The sequence below is a fragment of the Pteropus medius genome, unplaced genomic scaffold, assembly GCF_902729225.1.
Source record: "Pteropus medius unplaced genomic scaffold, Ma_sr-lr_union100, whole genome shotgun sequence".
NCBI classification, from domain to species: Eukaryota; Metazoa; Chordata; class Mammalia; order Chiroptera; family Pteropodidae; genus Pteropus; species Pteropus medius.
In genome coordinates, this window is record NW_024350324.1 from 229,832 (window position 1) to 250,143 (window position 20,312).

Sequence of the window (20,312 nt, forward strand, 5' to 3'; positions counted from 1 at the left end):
CGATTTGTCACCCGGTGATTTGTCTGCGGGGCGGTGAGCGCGCCGGTGGGGGGGAGGGGAGGGGCGGGGGAGGCCGCGCGCGGGGAGACTTTTACCAATCCGGTCGGATGGGGGTGTAGACGCGGACTGGGCCAGCGGCTGGGTGAGTCGGCGCGCGGCACAAACCCGGCGGCGGCCGGGAGCCAGCAGCGCGCACCTCGCGGCCCGGGCCGGAGGCCAGGCGCGGCCGGGGCAAGGCCGGACGCCAGGCGCGGGGCATGTGTCCCCGGAGCGGGCCCTGCGCCCCCCGAGCGGGCCCCGCGCGGTGAGGCTCGCGGCGGGGGTGTGTGTGTGGGGGGGTGCGGCTGACCTTTTAAATCGCGGGTCCTTGTCTGGGGTGAGGGGGTCCCCAAAGTTGGGCACGGGCGTGTATGGGGTCCAGCGCCGAGAAGGCGACCCTGGTGAGTCGGAGTTGGGGTGGTTTTCTCTGCGCTCCCGTGGAGACTTCATCCCCTACCATACTGCACAGGGGCGCGTGGAGACGACCGGGGGTCGCGAGTGCGCCCCCCCGCCGGCGGAAGGAAATGGTCGCTATGTGCGCGCGGGGGGCTGCGCTCCGGGTTCTTAGTTCATTTTTTTTTCTCCCCAGAATCGGGTGTTTTATTCGGGAGCCGGGGCGGGAGTGGGAGCGCCGGGTGGGGAGGGCCGTTCCCCGGTGACCCTCCGCTGCCTGTACGGTTTATTTATAAACTGTGAGCCCCAGGGCAGAAAGGGGCCCCCGGAGGGAACACCGCGGTCCCCGGGCGTGGGTTCGGCTCGGGGCCCCGGTTCTCTGGCGGGCCCCCCCGGGAAAAGCCCTCTCCCCCCTTTCCGTGCCCCCCAGACACAAAGCGGGCGCAGGAAGCGCGGGGAGCGCGCGTTTGTCAATTCCAACGTTCGGCGTCTGACCCCGGGCGGCGCGTTTGTCAATAATCTTCCGTTTTCAGTCGCCCGGGCGAGGGGTTGCCCCCCCCACCCCACCATGCAAATCGGTCGCTTTCCAAGAAGCCTTTGAAGCCCGGACTGGGGTTTCTGTCGTCTTATTTCTTCTTCAGTGTCTCTTTTCTCACTTCCTCCGGGCCGCCCCCTCCCGACTCTCCTAGCCCCCTCCCCAGCCTGCTCGCCCCACCCTCCCCTTCCACTCCCCTCCGTGGAGTGAGGGGCCCCTTTCGCCACCCGCAGGCCCCAGCCTTGCACAACTCTTTAAATAACCGTGTTTTGCAAGGCCCCGGCCGAAGCGGGTGACCTCTCTCTCCCGGAGGCATTGGTGGGGGGGAGGGCGTGGCCCGGGTCCCTCCCGCCCCCCCTAGGCCCCAACGACCACCCAGCACCCCCCATCCCTACCAGGTCCCTGCCCGTGAATGCCTCTCCCAAGGGGCTGTCATGAAGTGGGAGTAGGGGCCGAGGACAAAGGGCTCTTGGGGGGAGGGGTCAGGAGGGGGTGGGCGTCAACAGCTTAGGGTTATGGCGGCCCCAGGGGGCCCAGGTCCGGCCCGTGGGGGCTCTGGGGTTCCCATCTGCCCCCTCCAGCCCCAGCGAGAAGGCCTGCCCTGCTCCCCTCCCCCACTGGCGACCCGGAAGGGTCATTAAACCCAGCAGGCCTGGGGGGGGGGGGGAGATGGGGGGAGTGGCTTCCTTTGGCCTCTTCTTCTGCCCCCCAAGGGGGGCGTTGCCTGGAGCGTTCCGTGGGGGGGCTTGTCTTGAAGTTGTCAAGGTGGGGAGGGGCAGTGGACCAGACTAGACACTGGGTGAGAAATGTCCCCTCAGCACTTCTTGGGGCTGGTGGGGGGAGAAGGGGGGCGGGGTGCTGCTTTGCTGTGCTGGTGACTCTTGAGCACCGTGGCCTCTGAGAGGGTCTTTGTGCCTGGGGACCCCTGCTCCTGCTGGACACTCAGGTCCTTTGGGCACGTGGCCCTTCCCACTTTTTACAGGGGCCACTCGCCTGTGCCCCGCATTGCCCTTTTACCCGTCCTGCGGGAAGCCCCAGGAGGCCTGGGTAAAGGGCGTCTGGCCTGGTTGGGGAGAAAAGGTGGAAGGCCAGGGCCACTGGGTGGCTGTGGCTCATCCTCCCAAGACTGGTGAGGTTTGGGGGCCTGTGCTGCAGAACTCCCCTGGGTGGGGCCAGGCTCTTAGCACGGAGCCAGCGTGGTGACCTAGCCTCGGCCAGGAGCCCCTGCCCCAGGAGTAGCATAGGGCCTTTGGAGAGTTCATGTGCAGGGTGCGGGGCCTGCCTCCTGGACCCTCCTGCCTTCCCACCTGTCCCTGTGATGTACCATCTGGGGTGTCACCACCGGGCCTGTTGGGTTCTGCCCATCTGTTTTATTGGCGGCCTGGGCGGGTGGGGGGTGTGACTGGACTGGGGTGGGGGGCTGTGCCAGGCTCTGGGACATCCCTGGGCGTCCCTGGCAACCCCTGGCTGGGGGCAGAGCACGTTGCATACTGGGATGCTGACCGTGCTTGGGGTCTCCAAGGGCAGCGGGGAGTCTCAGATCTGGGCTAGCAAGGCCATTTCGAGCCTCAGTTTCTCTCATCTGTGGAGTAGGCATCACCTGGTGCCTCCTTTCCTGACTCGGTGGTGACATGGGCCTGTCCCATGAGAAACTCACTCTGTCTCTTCCCGAGCACAGGGAGGTGGGCGCAGTTACGGCACCATTTTGCAGATAGGGACACTGAGGCCCAGAGAGGTGTAGGCTTAGGGCCGAGAGCGTGAATGGGGAAGGGCTAGCCCAGGGTCCCTACAAGGCAGGCGCTCGAGTCCGGGCCGGCCATCGTCTCCGTTAGCCTGAGGACGGGAGGGTGCCTGGAGCCCTCTGGGCCAGCGGCACCAGCACCTGGAACCCGGAACCAGAACCCAGAACCCACCTGGACTCTGGTGTCTGGCAGGCGGCTGTAGCCAATCAGAGGCCAGGAACGTCCCGTGACGCCCCCACCCCCCAGCCCGCCCCGCTGCGTTTATGAAGCAATAATTCACGCTCTTCGCGGAAGGTGCGGTGGGCGACTGCGTGTTTCTCTGTGGCCCAGACGGGTGGGGGCCGCCTTGAGATCCTCGGGAGTCCAGAGCGGGGTAACCCCACTTCCTAGGCCTCTGGAGAGCGGACAGAGGGGGGCGGATGGGGAGAGCGCTCCTCCGCCTCTAGGGAGGCCTCTGGGTTTGCACCAGGATGGGAGGGGTTTTCCCAGAGGCCTTTGCGGCCCGATCTCTATGGGGAGGAAGGTGCGAGGGGACCAGTATGGTCTGATGGCCTCTCTTGCTGCCCCCAGGTTTCTGCAAACACCCAAATGAGCTGGACACCAGCCGCTGCCCCGCAGTGCCCAGCGTGAGAAGGCGGCGATCGTCCGCTGGCATGCCCCGCCAGCCCTCGGCCTGAGCCCCGTGGCCCCGCCCCCCGCCACCCTGCACTGCCCCGGCTCCCCCGCGGCCCCCACACTGCAGTGCGGCCGGGCCCCCTCCCCGAAGGGGCCGCCCCCGCCCCCCACGCCTGGTGCCCGGGGCGGCCCGGCCCGCAGGGCCATGAAGCTGCAGGCCGTGATGGAGACGCTCTTGCAACGGCAGCAGCGCGCCCGCCAGGAGCTGGAGGCCCGGCAGCCGCCTCCACCCGAGGCCCCCACTGGCCCCCCGGCCCGTGCCAGGGTGCCCTCGGATGAGGACAGAGACCCCGAGAACGCCCGAATGCAGCGGGCACAGATGGCCGCGCTGGCCGCCATGCGGGCTGCTGCGGCCGGCCTCGGACCTGCACCCAGCCCCAGTGGCTCTGAGGACGGGCCGCCCGGCTCGGAGGATGAGGACACGGCCCAGGAGGGGGCAGCCGGCTCTCCCGGCCCAGGCAGAGAGGTGCCAGGACTTGCCGAAGGCGACAGACACTTGGATGACTTGGGCTCTGACGATGACCTGTGAGTGGCCTCTGTGCACTTTGTGCGCTGAGCGGGTGTCTAGGCGCTGGGGACACGGGTGTAAGGGCAGGACAAATCCCCCAAGGAAGTGGCAGCCTTGGAACTTTCTGGATGACAGTGGACACGGTCTCCCTCTGCACCGCCCAGCGTGGGGGCCACCGGTTACACGTGGTTGTCGATCACGTAAAAAGTGTCCCACGCAGTGGAGGGTTTGCGTGTGTAGCTTGTCTTCCTGTTAACTTGAATGGAGCTCGCCACACGTGGCCGGGGCCCGTCACTGGTGGGAGGGGGTCTTTGTGGGGGGGTCTTCTAGTCGAATAAGCAGGTTGTGATGGGGCCACTGAGAACATGAAGCTGGGGTTGGAGGTCAGCTTTCTAGCGTGGTGGGCAGAGGGCTCCTTGCAGAAGTGACGGCCCCCAGGGTCCAGGGGGATCCTGGAAGGGCATGCCTGGTGGGGGGAGCAGCCCAAGCAAAGGGCCCGAGGGAGGAACCGCCTGGCACTCACGGCCCAGCAGAGGCGGTGAGGGGAGCTGGTTGGCATGGGCGGGGGCTGCGGTGTGTGCCGAGGGATCAGCTCCGGTCATCAGAGTTCGCTGGGGACAAGGCAAGCAGGTCCTGTCATCAGCCAGCTGACAGGGAAACCCAGGCTGGACGAGGAGCCGGCCTTGCCCGGTGGGGGCGAGCTGGCGCCCTTCCGCTGACCTCTGCCCTCTGCCACCCCCAGGAAGCCGAAATGGGAAGAGGAGGAGGAGGAGGAGCTGGAGGAAGACCTGGGGGACGAGGACGGGGATGAGGACGAGGACGAGGAGGACTACGAGGATGAAGAGGGGCTCGGGCCCCCCAGTTCTACTGGCCTGGGCCATGCTGCTCTGCTCCCCCGCAAGGCCCCACCGCCCCAGGCCTTCCGTGGCGGTGACGGCGGGCCCCGCGTGCCGGGTGGCCAGGAGCGAGCAGGGGCCGGCCCGGCCCACCCTGGGGGCGCGGCCCACGTGGCCCCCCAGCTGCAGCCTCCTGACCATGGGGACTGGACATACGAGGAGCAGTTCAAGCAGGTGCGTCGCGTCTCGTGCTGGGGCCGTGAAGCAGGGCACACCTCTGTCACCGGAGTCCTGCCGGCCAGCCCCGGTGCCTGGTGTTTGCCTTCACGTGTGGGTGCCGAGCCGGGCACTGGGGTCCCGTGGGTGAGATGGTCCGGTCGTTAAATGCACAGATGTGGGGGCCACGAGCCAGGAGGGAGAAGTTCGGGGGCCCCTGGTGTCTGCAGCAGTAGGCTGAGCAGAGGGACAGAGCAGAGGGGACAGCCCAAGCAAAGGCTGTGTGTCTGGAGGGGGCACAGCGTGGGCTGCGTGTGGCTCCTGACGTGGGGGCAGAGGCTTCGTGGGCGGTGTGGGGGCTCCTTCCCGGAGGCTCCGGTGGCTGGGGTGGGTCTGGCGGGAGGCAGCCGCCTTGGTGTGGGTGCCAAGCGGCTCCCTGGGGCTCCGCAGGGCTGGGGAGGAAGCCGGCCGTCCTGGTGCCTTCCCGCACGGCCAGGGCAGAGGAAGTGGCCGGGCGGGGCGCCCTTTGAAGTTGGGCCGAGCTGGGCTGGGCAGATGGAAACCAGATGGCGGCCGGGCGGCCAGTGGGGCTCGCATTCCCCCCGCGGCCAGCTGGGCCCTGGCCCGACCCCCGTGGCCCAGCGCCCGTCCTCGCCGGCTCCCGGGTGGGCTGTGGGGCCTCGGCAGGCAGGCCAGGCCCGGCCACCCTCGGGGCCTCCCGAGGAACAGGCTGGTGCTGACCTCCAGGGACCCAAGGCCAGGGAGTCCCCATTAGTCTCCCTCAGGAGCGGGGGGCCAAGGTGCTGGGACCCGACAGCCATCCGGGATGCGGTGCAGGCCCTCAAAAAGTTTCACACGTGCCCTGCATAGCTGGGAACCGGACCCAGGGGGACGAGCTGGGGGCCGCGGTGGGACTGACAGGGACGTGTCCCTGGGCGGGCACTGCCAGCTCCGAGGATGGCGGGGAGAGCTGATCCGCAGGTCCCTGCCCCGGCATCTCAGGCTGGGTGGGGCACTGTCACCTCCTGCCCAGTCCTGGCATGCCGATGGCGGTGCCTTCTGGTAGAATGACAGCCAGCAGACGTCACCTGCTGAGGGCAAGGCCAGCTCCACCGCACGCATGGCCCCGGCTGACCCCTGGACACCGGCCTGAGCCTGCAACCTGGCCAATGGCACCACCCCACTCCCTGCCTTAGTTTCCCTCCCTTTCGGAAGGAATGCTTGCTGGGTGGCCGCCCAGCCCGTTTGGCAGATGAGAAACTGAGGCACGGCCCTGGGCGGAGTCTTCCGGGCCCTGAGACCCAGGCGTCTGGGTTCTTTCAGCGGCTGGGCTATCTGGGCGAGCTGTGCACGTTGGTTCACGTATTTGCCACCTGTCCTGAACACAGCCCTCAGGGAGCCCCGGGCTGGGGGCCAGAGCCGGGCAGACGGCCCAGCCTCTCAGAGCCACGGCCAGGCCAGAGGGATGGAGTGGCCAGGTGGGCAGGCACAAGGGGTCAGAAGCCTAGATACCAAAGCCCCCTCGGCGTGTCAGGAGTAGAGGGCCTCGGGCACCAGCATCCCACCTGTCCAGGTGTGATGGTGAAGTCTGAGGCCACGCAGGGCTGGGTCGCGGGGCAGACCGAGGCCAGAGGGCCGGGGACTGGTGTCACGCAGTCACTCGGGTCGTCCTTGCGGTGAGTGGTCAGGAAACAGGTAAACGGCGGTGGTAGCCGGCGGTCATGGACGGGCTCGGCATCCGTGCTGGCAAAGCCGATGCGTCGGGGAGAAGGAGCCGGGCCTCAGGGAGGGGCGGCGAGCCCGGCAGACGAAGCCACGTGCTCGGGTCCTGGGGTGGCACCTGGCCTGGCTCGAATGCCCAGCTGTGTTTCCTGGGCCGTCTTGACCAGTGAGGGGCCGCCCTGCCGTGCTGGGAACTTACTCCTGCCCCACTGAAAGGGCCAGTGGCCGCGCCTCCCACCCGCCCAGCTGGCCAGGCACCTGTGCAGCCAGTGTCAACAGTGGCCGGGGCCCAGCCAGCCGGCAGATGTCAGAGGCCCTGTTGACTCTGGCGCCACCCCACCCCCTTCCTGGCACGTGGCAGCCCAGCCGGCCGGCCGCCCACTTGGCATCACGTCTGCGTCTTCCTCCCGGTCTTGGCAGGGCCTGGGGCCGACTTCCGCCCGAAAAGCCGCGACGGCCGGGAAGTTCTGCTGCTGGCTAGGGGCTGGGGGGTGGCCAGGCGGGGAGAGCCGGGAGCAGCGGGCTCGTGGCCACGGAACCTTTCCAGGAAAACCTGGAGCCGAGCCTCAAGCCGTGCGGTCCCCAGGGCGTGTGCTGACAGAGGCCGGCGTGCCGGGAGCTGCTGGCCGGGGACCGGGCTGCATCACGGTCGGCGGTCAGGCTCACAGCCTGCTGGCGTCAGATGCTGCATGCTGGTGACGTCCTGGTAGTTTGTTACCCACACGGCTAGGCCTGGGTTCTAGAATGTGCCCCTGTGAGATTTGAAGCCTCAAACTCGTAATACGGGTCTTTGGCCGTCGAAGGACTCAGGTCCTCAGTCTGAGCCCTTCTACCGAACGTCGAGTGTTTTAGCAGCTTCGATGACGTAAGAGGAACAGCACGTAACTTGCCCGTTTAAAGTGTACAGTCGAGAGGCGTGTCCGCACGTCGACAGCGGTGGAACCATCTCCTCTGTCTAGTTCCAGAATGTTCCATCGCTCCTAGAAGCAGCCCCGTCCCCATCAGCAGTCACCCCCATGCTCCTCCCCAGTCCCTGACACCCACTCGCCCACTTCCCGTCCCCGTGGACGTGCCCATTCTGGACGTGTCACGGACATGGAGTCACACCCCACGTGGCCCGTGTGTCCGGCGTGTCTCGCTGAGCGTCGCGTGTTTGGGGTCCGTCCGCGTCGTGGTGTGTGCCAGCACCTCCCCCTTTTTAGGGCCAAGTAAGGCCCCCCATGTGGACGGGCACTCGGGCTCCCACCTCTGGCTGCCGTGACCGTGCTTGTGGCTCACGCACCGTGGGGCAAGGTGGGGACCGACGTGCTGAGGCCCCGCGGGGCGCGTCCCGCTGCCCGCGCGCGAGGCGTTTCTCGGTCCTCACTGCCACTCAACGGGTCTCACGGCGGTTTCGACTGGCGCTAAACGTGGCGACGTTTTTCCCGTTTTCCAAGGCGACGTCCGGGTGACGCGTAACTTGACGGGAGCTCAGATGTGTTTGTAGAGGTGACAGGTCTAGCGTGTTTGTCACTTGACTGCGCGCAGGAAGCGTCCGATGTCGTGTCTCGTGTACTCTCCGGATCCCACGGGAGGAACTGCCACGTGCCCTGTCACAGTGCAGACCAGGGCTGGAGCCGGGAAGTCGCTTGCCGTGGGAGCGGTGTCAGAGCTGGGGTCGGTGCCCTGGGTGCACGGGCCCCAGCACCCGTCCTGGGGAGTGGGTAGGCGGATGAGGGGCAGGGTTTTCGGGGAGCCTGGTGGCCTCACTGAGCCTCAGTTTGAAATGGAGGCGCTTGGTCCAGGGCCTCTGGTCGGGGTGTTGGGACCCCGTGCTCGGTCATGCTGGGTACTGGGCACTCGGGCACAGCCTCCAGCAGCCCCAGTGGCCACCACGTCCTCACCATGGGCCATGCCCAGCCCCCGCTCTCCTCCTGGGGCCCGTTTTATTCTGGGGGTGCCCTGTCTGCCCTGAGTGTGTGTCCCCCAATACAGGTCCAGGACCTGGGAGGCGAAGCCGAGGGCCTCAGCGGCATCTTCAGCAGTGTGACCGGGGTCACACGTGTTTTTTTTTCTGGCCGTTTTGGCTCGTTTAGATTTTTTAAGTTACGAAAATTACACTTATGTATATTTTAAGTCCGTTCTCGGTTTCAGGAGTAACTCTGGACGCCATTTTCGTGCAGAGGCCACTGCCCCCCCACCCCCGTCCCCCAACACGGCCAGCATCAGCTGCGGTGTTTCCGAGCCTGACTCTAGCACATACCCCAGAAACGTGATCCTGCAGGGGTCTGGACGGCTCCAGCCAGCTCCGAGCGGGACCCGCTGCTTGCTGGGGGTGTTTCTCCCGCCCTCACCTCTGCCTGCGGCCAGTACCCGAACGCGGTGTCTGACGCTGCTGGCTCCGTGTGCGTCCCCATGGGCTGCTTTTCTGGGCTGAGTGGGGGTGGTGGCTGGAAATTATAGGGGACTCGGGGGGTGGGGAGGTGGCTTTACCTTTGCTTCATCCTGCTGGGGGGTCCCCAGGCTGGGGGAGTGTCAGAAACAGGACCTGACACTCCAGCCCGAGGTTTGGGCTGGAGCTGGAGGGAGGACTGAGGGGGAGCAAGGCAGTCAGAGGGAGAACATTGGAGCTGGGGCCATGAGGCAGCGTGTGAGGGAGGTCTGCACGTATGGGGGGGCAGGGGGTCTGCTGCTTGGAACCGTGTGGCTGGAGCCTAAGGTGGGAAGGGAAGGGAGGGTAGAACGTTAGGGCCAGCGAAAGGGGATCTTGCAGGGCTTGGAGCTGGGAAGCGGGGGAGACGCCGGGAGGACCTGGGGTCTGCGGGGAGAGAGAGGGGTCAGAATTCTCAGGGGAGGACAGTTTTCTGGGCAGAGGCCAGGCCAGACATGGGTTCTGAGCCCATCTGGTGACAGGGGGCCTGGCCAGGCCCCGGGCGTCTGGGGGCCAGCTCCGGCACCAGGCATCCTCCGGAGGTGCCCTGGGCCGTGGGGGCGGGGAGGGCTGTCGGGAAGCCCCTGGGGAGCCTCCTCCTCCCCGCGGTGCCTGCCTCATCAAAGCGGCTGTGGCTGCTGGCGTGGAGCCAGCCGGGCCGTGGCGGGTGCGGGGAGGGCGCTCACCCGCTGGCCCTGGCACCGTGCCCCCGCCCGTGCCAGCCCTGGGAACCGCACTGACTCAGCCGGAAGAGCCTTATCTGGCCCTGTGCTGTCCCCCGGCTGCCGGGTCACCGCCGTGGCCTGGCCCCACGGCCACCGCCAGCTGCACTGCCGCTGCCAAGTGCCCGGCCACGCCCCACGCTTTCTAATAACACACGCGCTGCTGGGAGCGGTGTCCTCGGGCAGCGATCTCGCTGGGCGCCGGTCGGGCGTGGGCGGAGCGCGTGTGCGTGTGGGCGCCTCGCCCCGTGGACGGGGTCGGGGTCGGGGTCGGTGTGGGCGCCTGGGCGTGTCCACGTTCGCTGCGCTGGGCCCTGCGTGCGTGTGACCTCTGTGTGTGCCGGTATGTGCTGCCGCGTGTGTGCGCGCACACGTATCAGGGCCACGTAGACTCATCCGTGGCATCTATTACGTGTACCTGTCATCTCGGGCACCCGCACGTGTGCCCGTGTCTGGCGTGTGTGTGTGTGTGTGTCTGTGCGTACACCACGTGACACGTCCCTGATGCGTGGACGTCACGCTGAGCCTGTCCTGGGGCCAGGCACACTTGGGGGTGTCTGGGCCTGTGTGTGCTGACCCCAGTGCCTTGCATGCTTCTGCGTCTTCGTGATGGGGCCAGAGTCTCCTGCGGCTGTTCATTCACGCGTGGCCGTGCGCACGGGGGTCTGCAGGCGCCGCGTGTGTGGGCAGACGCACGGCCAGCCGCCTCGTGGGCCTGCCCCTGAGCCCTGCGTGCCCGCTGCCCACCTGCTCCATGAAGCGGGGGGTCACAGTGGGGCCCGTTGACCATCAGCCAGGCAGCCACGTCCCCTGGTCAGTGCGTCGTGTCATTCCCGGGAGTGGTGGGCCCTTGTCACCCGCGCTGACAGCCGGGGGGCTGTCGGAGCTCCCACCTCAGGCTCGGTCCTGTCTGCCCCTTGCGTGCTGTGTGGTCTTGGGCAAGCGAGCGCCGTCTCTGATCCAGAGACGGTCCACTCTGCCCCGGTTTTCCCACCTGACCCCCACCCCCTAGGTTTTCCAGTCCCCAGAGCCGCCACCACCCCCAAGACGTGGAGGGGCATCTGTCCCCGGACCTGTGTGACTGCAGGCCTGGTCCGGGGGGCAGCTAGGGAGGGGTGCCGGCCGGCGGGTGGGCACACGCAGGGGCGGGGCGCAGACCGCCCCTTCTCTGCCCGCCTGGTTGCACGCGGCCGGAGGACAATTGGGGGTCACGGGGTTAAACGGTAACCGATCTGCCTATTGAAGGCCCCAGCTCGGGCGAGACCTTGCCCTGTGGTCAGGGCCGCCGGGGTCTCGAGGGGCCGGGGATGGGCGGCAGGGCGGGTGCATTGTCAGCGCGCCCGCCACCTCTGCAGGCCCCGCGGCCTCCGGACACAGACGACGATGGGGAAGAAACGAGAGAGGCTCGCATTCGGGGAGAAACCCCTCAGGGCCAGCGCTGTGCCCCAGAGCCCTAGCACGGGTCCTTAGGCTGAAGTGGGCTCTTTGCACATGGCGTCAGTTAAGGGGTCACACTGGGGAAGAGGGGCCTTATGGGAAGAGCAGATGCGCACACAACACAGGGACACAGTCGTGCACAGGAGGAGGCAGGGGCCAGGGTGACGATGCGGCCACCAGCCCAGGGACACCGGAACCCCCAGGAGCTGGGAGAGGTGGGAAGGACCCTCCCCGGGGCCTTGGGAGGGAGCGTGGCCCCGCCACACCTGGCTCTCAGATGTCTGGTCCCAGAACCGGGAGGGGACGGCTCTGAGTGTCTCTTTGTCCTTGCTGCCCAGGAAATAATTCAAAGCCTGCGGAGGGCGTGGGCTCCGACTTGAGGCTGGGTCGTGCGGGCGCTTTAGGGAGCCCAGGACCCACCGGGCACATGATGTGGGCGGCCCCGGTCCCCGCCGACCACAGACTCTGCTTCGGGGACCGGTCCGGGGCAGGGGGCCCCTGAGCATCGACCATCCCACCACGAGGCCCTGGGACCAGGTCCGGGCAGGAAGCCGGGCTCCGTGCCCACACGCATGCGTCTGAGCCTGGTCCTTCTGCGGCATGTCAGGGGCATCTGCTGTGCCAGCCATCGTCCCAGGCCCTGGGGACGCGTCTGTGAACAGAGCAGACAGCGGCCGCAGTCCTGTTGGCAGCGTGGGTGGGCAGTGGGCCGGGCGGGCTGTCTGGGCCATTATCTGGAGCTGGGGTGTGTCTGTTTGTGCGGCTGCGTCTGGGTGGACGGGCGTGTCCGTGTGTGCCCTGGAGGCCATGTTAGGGGGGCAAGGGCCATGGCCATCAGGAGGGTCAGGGGCCTCCGGATGGGTGGGAGGGTCGGCGTGAGGCCACGTGGCTGCCTCGGGATGGGACGGGTGGTCTGGGGTTTCCGCCCACTGAGGACTGTCGGGGGGCTTGTGCGTGAGTCTTGCCAGTGCCGTGGGGGGTTGTCTGGCATCTCTGGCCGGGATGGAGTGACCGGGAGTGGCTGTGGGCCCTGATGCCATCACTTTCTCTTTCTATACCATGAGGGGTCTCCGAGGGCCCCCATGGCCACCGTGGCCTCTGCTTTGTCAGGCTGTGCGCCCCCAAAACCCCAGCCCGCATAGAGCATGAAGCTTTCGGCACAAATGTGATCTCCCGTCACCCAGGGGGCCACCCGCCAGGCCCCTGGACCCCAACACCAAGGGCTCCCCACTTTGGACCGGGTGGGGGCCGGCCACCCCTTCATCCTGTTCTTCACTTCAGCCCCTGTCCACGACCAGCTCCGAGGCTCTCCCCTGGAGCCCCGCCGCGTGTCTGCTCCCGACACCTCCCCATCTCTGCGCCTCCCCCGCCCCCCTCCACGTCACCCTATAATTCTTCCCCAACTGCCACTTTCCTAGGGGTGGCGGGTGGCCCCGCCCCGCTGAGTGCCCCGTGGACGGGCGTGCGCGGGCTCGGTGCCACCTCTCCTGCCCCGGCGGCGGCCCCTGCCCCAGCTGGCTCTGCGCCCGGCCTTGGGCTTGCCCGTCCCTCCCTGTCCCCTTAAGTCAGGCCATGCGTCTGCTGACGGGTGCTCGATTCTTGGAAGGGAAGTGGGGCCTGCAGTCATCTCTGGGTTGCTGGTTTCTTTGCCATCCCTGTGCCGGGCGGAGCCTGTCCGAGCTGGGACGCAGGTTGCCGGTGTCAGCTTGTCACCATCACGGTTGTCGTTGGTTACGTGCTGTTCTGGTGGCGGAGCAGCAGAACGTGGTGGGCGTCCACCGCGCGCCCGCTGGGGCCGCCCAGCTGGCATCTCCGTGTCTCTCCGAGAGGGAGTTTCCCGGGGGTGGTCTCTCCCAGGAGGTGGGCTTGGGTGGCCCCCCGAGGCTGCCGGCCACCACAGGGCATCTCTCGTGCTCCTGCCCTCGGCCTGGGGTCTGGCAGCAGCTCCTTCCCGTGGGTGTGCCTGGCCCGGAGTCCCTCCCTCGTGACAGCTGCGTGGGAGCCTTGCCTCCTGCCTGTGACGTGGGGACCCGGTCAGCTTGGCCAGGGCGGGGCCATGGTCTGTCCCCTGGTGTCCTGCTCCTTGAAGCCACCAGCATTGTTTTGTCTCCGTTCAGAGAACCTGGGCTGGAGTGACGGGGACCTCACCCCCGGCCCGGCGGGCCTTTCTGAACAGCTGTAGGCGTGAGGAGAGCCCCTCCTGGCTCGCTCCGGGGCTGCCCGGGCCCGTCTGCAGGGAACCCCGGAGGACCCCACGACGGATGCCAGGCGTTGGGCGCAGGGCCCGGACCTGAGGCATCCCCGAGTCGGTGGCCGGGCGGGACGTGAGGCTGCGGTGTCGGGGTTATGGGGGCCCGGGACCCCCGAGGGCACCGTGAACCCTCAGCTTAGTAACTGCTGGGGGTGGGGAGCAGGTCAGAGTTTGGGGGTGTCTGGCCCTGAGGTGTTTGTTTGCCTGATGCGTTGGAGCCAGCAGTCCTTCCAGGGGTGCCGAGGGGCTCGGCCTGGCTGGCTTTCTCCTGGCCTCTGTCTCCCCGTCTGCGAAACAGGGTCCCATGTGGCTACTGCTCGGCTTGGACCCCGGCCTGGGTGAGGGGCTCCCGGGTGGTGTGCACGCCGCTGTGTGACAGCGTGGGACAATGCCTCGCTGCTCCTCTCCGCGTCCCAGACGTGCTCTGCCGGCCCCCGGCCCCAGAGCGTCCTCGGTGCCGGCTGGCCTGCCGATGGCCCCCGGAACGTCAGGTTCCCCACCGTGACGTGGGTCTGGGGGGGTGACCGGCCTGGGCCTGCCACCGAGGCGATGCCTCTCGCTGCCCTGCTGAAGCTACGTTCCCGGAGCCAGCCCTTCCCACGTGCGCCTGTTCCCCACCTGGACACCCCGTGCCCCCCACCCACTTCTCAGGCAAGGCCGGCCGAGGGTTGGGGTGTGCGGTTTGGCGTTGGGGCCCTGCTCCCAAACTTCTCGGTCCGGAAATCCAGGGAGATGGGCGTGCCCTCGGAGTCTCGGGTTCTGTGACTCGTTTCTGGAGCTCTTTATTAATATCCGCGTTGTGGGTGGGGATGCTGTGTCTTTCCAGAGAGGGGACCCACGGCAGGGCGGGTGCTGTGGGGGCTCCGGCGACAGATGTTTCTGCCCTGCCCAGAATCACTTCCCCAATCTCCGGGGCGCCTGCCGGCAGCATCTGCGTGAGGGGCCCCGGCTGGAGCGCTGACGGGAACCGAAAGGGCCGGCCGGGCGCCCTCGGGGTCAGGTGCACGAGGGCGGCTCCCGGGGAGGGCCTGGGGTCCCATGGTCCTGGGCGGGGCCCCTGCCTGCCCCCACCCCGCCCGAGCGACGCCTGGCTCCAGTGGACCCCCGCGCTCTGGCCATGCCCCTGCTGGCCTGGGCCCCAAGGGGCATCGGGGTCTCTCTGAGGCACCCTGGGTCCCTGGTGTCCCCCTCAGCGACGGCTGTGGGCCGGGCTGTCCCGGGCAAAACCTCATGGGCTGGCCGCCCTCGTCCGTCTGCACGTCCTCTGAGCTACGTTCTGGTCGTTTCCTGAACAGGGAAAAAAAAAAACATTAAACTCAGAACCCCGGATGCCTGCCTGGCCGGCCTCCTGGGGCCCGTCCTGCTGCCCTCAGATGGGGGGTTGGGGGGCAAAGGCCATGATGGGGAAGGCCATGGCCATGGCTTCCTGACCGGAGCCCCCATGCCCACGATAGGTAAACTGAGGCCCGGGGCGTAGCCCCACGGAGGAGCCCTGTCGACTTCGTCCCTTTGTCCGTCTGTCTGTCCATGCCTGGGGTCTGTGCCGGGAGGGGAGACCACGCCTCCAGGCTGTACACGCAGAAATGAATGGATCGAGGCTTGGCAGGTGGTTGGTGTGAGGCTCGGCCACCAGGCAGGCAGGGAGCCCGCTGCCTGCCTCAGTGTTCCCGTTCCCGAGTGCAGAGGCGCCGGGAGGGCCATGGGGAGACGGTGGGGTGCCGCCCGCACCCCTCCCTCCAGCAGCCGTGGGCGTTTCTGTGAATGGGAGAGCCTGGGGGCCCCGAGGGACTCCGCTCCCGGCCCACCTGGGGCCCCACAACGGCTGTGAGCGCTGAGTCATCCCAGCAGCAGCGAGGGGCCTCTCCGGCCCCATAATGAGAGCAGGGGCTTTATTGGTGGTGGGCGGGAAGCGGGGGACAGCGGGACAGGCCCGAGTGTGCATGCTCTCTCTCCCTTTCCCTCACTGGGGGGCGCCTGCCACATGCCGGGGTCTGTGCCCGGCACCCACGGGCTGCGATTCTGCCCTCGGTTGAGAGAAAGATGGAAAGAAGCCAGCTCCAAATCGTGGCACAGTCACATGACCCCGACAGATGCTGGTGCGCCTGGGGGCGCTGCCCCGGTTCCTGGGGTCAAAGCTACAGGCATGAGGGAGGCTGAGAGTGGGCGCGAGGGACTCTGGGTGGAGGGACAGGCAGGTACAAAGGCCTCAGGGCAGGACTGGGCGTGGCCGGAGCCGCGTGAGGGACAGCCCGGGGGATGGAGTCGGAGATGACCCGGCAGGCTAGATGTCCGGGCTTTTTCTCCTGAGGGCAGTCACGGTCAGCTCAGGGGCAGGGGAGACGCGGCCCGATCGTGACGTGAGGACAAGTGTCATGACCGTCCTGGCTGCTCCCGGGTGTGCTGTGGGGCCGGGGGTTAAGGACCAGCCACGGCTTCTCTTGCTTGCTTCCACCCCAGTTACACGTTGCCCGTAGGAGTTACGTTGAATCTATTCTTATTCAGAATGTGAAAGCCGTTAAAATAGGTGACCTCGTATGCACCTGGTTCACGGCGGCCAAAACGGGGACACAGCTGAGCGGGGGACGGATACGCACACGGCCCGTCCACACGGGGCAGTGTCACTCGTCACGACGCGGACGGACCTGGGTACATGGCGCTCGGTGAGAGACGCCGGACACACAGGGCCACGCGGCGTGTCACTCCGTTTACGCGCCACGTCCAGAACAGGCACATGCGCATAACAGGAAGTGGGTTCTGGGCGGTGGGCCGGAGAGGGGGAGGGGCGACGGAATGTTCTGGAATTACAGGAGGCGGTTGCCCAACATAGCGAATGCGCTGAAAAGCACCAAACTGTTTACTTTAAAACGGCAAATTCCGCCAGCAGGCTCCCAGAGCCGGCCAGGGGTCCGGCGGGGTCCCCAGTTCCCGCAGCCTTGATGTCTGTCTTTCCCTCTGACCCTCGGTGGCCCAGGACCCCCCGGGAGGCTTCTGGGCACACAGCGCTGCCAGCAAGGTCCATTCCCGCCCGGGCTGCGTGTCACCCAGCCCGTTTCTGGCCGGGGAGAAAGACGTGCTTCTGTGGCTTAACGTGGGCTGTAAGGACGGCACAAAAACATGCTTTTTGAAAAAGGCTCTGCCAGGTGGGGTGTCCCCGCCATGCCCGTTTGCCAGGGGGACGGTTGTCCTTCTCGGTGGCTCGGGGCTCGCCGTTCCCCAGACCCTGGGTACTAGGTGGTTTCTGGGCTTTTCCCGGTTCGGTCCTCTCTGCCTTCAAGGACAGCGGCCTCACTCCTGGGGTACCCCCGCCAGCCCAGTGGCCTCATCCGGAGGTGGGGCCCTGTGGACTTTGGAGCCACCTGGGTGGCGGGAGAGGGCCTGAGCAGACACCGTTAGGGGACAAAGGTCCTGCTGGGGGCCCTGTGAGCGGCTCCTTTATAGCCTGGGCCCCTCAAGGCGTGACACCGCCCCTGGGCCCCCTGTGGCGGGCTGGGAACTGGTGCCTGGCGCCCGGGCGGGGCCTTCTGGCACTGTGACCTTCAGCCAGCCCACTGGTGCTGGGGAGGGGGCCTCCTGTGTGGTGGGCCCTGGCAGCACCCCCCAAACATGTGGTTGGTGGATTTTCTGGTGGCCGCGGTGGCCTTTCGGGCCGGTGGGCTGGGGAGGGGCCCCACACCAGGGAACCCCTCAACTTCGGGGCTCACCTGGGCCTGGTCAGCAGCAAAACCAGCTCCAGTGGGAGACATGCTGACCGTTTGGCCACAAACAAGAATTTCCTGTTTGCCCACCGCGCCCTCGGGGTGGGGGTGGTTACCTCGCTGTCCCTCCCTCCCCTGCCTGAGCCCCGAGCCCTCTTTGCTTCCTTCTCTGTGGCCCCTCCTGGAGAGGACGTCCCTCAGCATCCCTCAGTGTTCCCAGCACCTCCACCCCTCCCCCATGCCCGCGGGCTGGGCCCCAAAGGCATCCGGCGTCCACCGAGAAACCCGCGTGTGGCCTGAGCCTTCTTGCAGAGTGCTCAGGACCAAACAGACGAAGGGGTCGGAGGGTGAGGAGGGCTCTGGGTCTTCTCCCCAAGACAGTGACGTTTGGGCAGGTGGGAGAGACTGCAGAGGTGGGGAAGGCATCGCAGGAGGGGAACCAGCCAGGGCGAGGGTGGTGTCTGCTCCACCAGGCCGAGGGCTGCAGCGCAGGGCCGGGGGGAGCCAGGAGCTGGGGCCCTGTAGGGCCGGGGAGGGTGGTGCAGGCTGCCTGGACAAGCCTCTCTGGCTGCTCGGCCCCGCTCGCTCTGGGCCTCAGTTTCCCCTTCTACAAAGTAGGTGGTACTAGGGAGGGGGGTCGGTCACGTGGGTGGACACCATCGCTGGGGAGGAGCCCCTGCAGCCACACGGGCGGAGGAGCGAGGGACGGGCGTATCACGGTGGTCCTGCCGTGCGCCTCGGAGCACCCGTGGGCACCTCCAACCTGGGCGCTCGCACCCGCTTGTCCGTCCTCGAGGTTTTGCGCCCGTTTTCACAGAGACCTGGGCAGGGTAGGACAGGGGTGGGGCCACAGGCCAGGACGCGTCCCCCGCGGGCCGGTCGCTGGAGGCAGCTGGCCCAGGGCAGCCCGGGCCCGGGGTCGGGAAGGGGTGAGTGACCGTCTCCATGTGGCACTGAGGGGCCCCGGCCCGTTTAGCCGACCTCTGCTGGGTTCCCACTTCTAGACACGGGAGACAGGACAGATAGAACTTGCTGGGGCAGAGGACAGCACCAGCCCCAGGCATGAATCCTGTGGCTCAGGTGCCCGAGGGTGGGGAGGAGGCTGCGGGCCGGGAGGGGGCTGTGGCCGCCAGACCGCAGGGCGGGCTTTGCCCGGCCGAGACCTGGATGAAGGTGGAAGCTGGTGGGGCAGAGCTGGGCACGGGAGGAACGGCCAGGGCAGAGGCGGGCGGGACCGCCTGGCGGGTGTGGGGGGCGGCGGGAAGTCAGGCTGGAGCTGAGACCACAGGGGCCGGCAGGGCTGTGGCCCCCGTGGGCTGCGGGAGCCAGAGAGCGTGCTGCCCGGTCCTTGGTTCCCTGCGCTGGCCCCAGGGAATCGGGCAGAGGGCCCTTATCTGAGCCCGCCGCCCAGGGTCCGGTTTCCGAAGGCCTGGCCCAGTGTCTGGCCTGGGCTCGCGGCCCCGGGAATGATAGGCGGCCGATTTTAGTGCCTCCTGGTCCGCCCAAGAGGGGCCGGGTTCTAGCCAGAGGACCCAGGCAGGACCGAGGCCCGGGCTCGGGGTGTTATGGCCCAGCTGTGTGACTCGAAGGCCTTACAAAGACGGGAAGCTGGGCCCACTGGCCCATGAGGGGGGCCTGGACACCGCCATGGGGCGCCTTGACACCGTCCCCAGCTCCCCGTCCCTGGGGCCTGGTGGGTAGCCCCAGCTGGCTGGCCAGGGCGGGGACACATGCCGCAGGGGTGCGGAACTTGGGGCCAGAGCCTCATAAAGCTGGGGCGGCCTTTACTGCCCGGCTTTGTTGTCGGCTGCCCAGGGCAACGGCCATTAAAACGGCCGCCTCTGCCACACAACCCTTTATGGCCTTGCACAGCCCCTCAGCCCTGCCATTTGGCCTGGGGGTTAACTCCTCCCCCCCCACCCCCCCGCCGAGCCAGCCACCTCGGGCCGAGGGGTCACCAGGCAGCTGGTCTCCACCCTGAGCCTCGGTTTCCCCACCCGGAATACAGGGGTCATGACGGCACACGGGGCCAGGGTAGAGCTGTTGTTTCTTACGCTGTCCTCGAAAGACGCGGATGCTGAGAGCTCGGGGGCTGGTGGACGCCCCCCCACCCCCGGTCTGGGTCAGGATCTCAAAGGAAGAGATGTTGCCCCTCTCGAGGGATGGCCAGGGCTTCACTGGCCCCCAAGTGAGTGCCCTGGGACAGCTATGACAAGGGACCACACACCGGGCAGCTTAAAACAACAGGAATTTCTTTGCCCACGACTTGGAGGACTGGAGTCTCAGATGAGGCTGTCGCAGGGCCACAGGGTGGTGGGGGGAGGTTTTTCCTCCCTCTTCCAGCTTCTGGGGGCTCCTGCGTCCCTGGGCTAGTAACTAGGTCACCTAGTCTGTGCCTCAGTCTTCACGTGCCTTCTCTGCGTCTGTCTCTCCTTATACGGGGACGGACAGTGGCATCCAGTTAGGGCCCATCTACTCCAGTGTGAGCTCCGCCGATGACATCTGTAAAGACCCTTTTCAGTACAAGGCCCCATTCTGAGGTCCCAGGTGGACAGGCTTTGAGACACCTGCTGACCCTCCATCTGTCCGATCTCGCCCTCTGCCCGTCCCGGCGCCGACTGCAGTGGAGAAAATCTTCCTCCTAGACGCTGGTGACAAAACAGGCTACATACCTGTTGCCCGTCAGGCCCGGGCCCACACGTGTGTGGGTGCACACGCCCCACTGCTGCGGGCCGCGGGGAGGTCGTGGGAGGGGACTCGCGCTGGGCTGCTGTGTGGGCAGGGCGGCCCGGCCTGAGCCCGCCCTCGGGAAGGTCCACCTGCAGACCCACACCCCTCGGCAGGGGGAAGTACGGGCCTCCCTGGACGCCATAAATCAGCGCAGGAATGCAGCCGCCCGGCCTGGCTGGGCAGCACGGAGGAGACAAAGGCTTCGGCCACCCGGAGCTGGGCTCCTGGCTCCCCTGGCCCTTGCCCTGGGGGCCCCGCTTTGCCTCCGTTGCCCAAACGGGAAACCGAGGCCCAGAGAAGGGCCAGAAGGGGAGGGTTGGTTGGCCCCGATGACCCCCCCACCCCCCCGCCCAGACCCCAGGATGTCCGTGTGCAGGAGCTGGGCTGGGCGTTGGTACATT

The 20,312-nt window shown here is 67.3% G+C and overlaps 1 protein-coding gene across 1 annotated transcript in view; it reads left to right on the plus strand.

The window, feature by feature from the left end:
* The first annotated feature begins 150 nt into the window (after window positions 1-150).
* Window positions 151-20,312, plus strand: part of ARID3A (AT-rich interaction domain 3A) — a 26,844-nt gene continuing 6,682 nt past the window's right edge. The window contains exons 1-3 of the mRNA XM_039838995.1: window positions 151-304; window positions 3,280-3,909; window positions 4,635-4,962. Of these exons, the coding sequence (XP_039694929.1) occupies window positions 3,530-3,909; window positions 4,635-4,962 (708 nt within the window). The 5' untranslated portion in view covers window positions 151-304; window positions 3,280-3,529. The remainder of the gene's footprint in view (window positions 305-3,279; window positions 3,910-4,634; window positions 4,963-20,312) is intronic.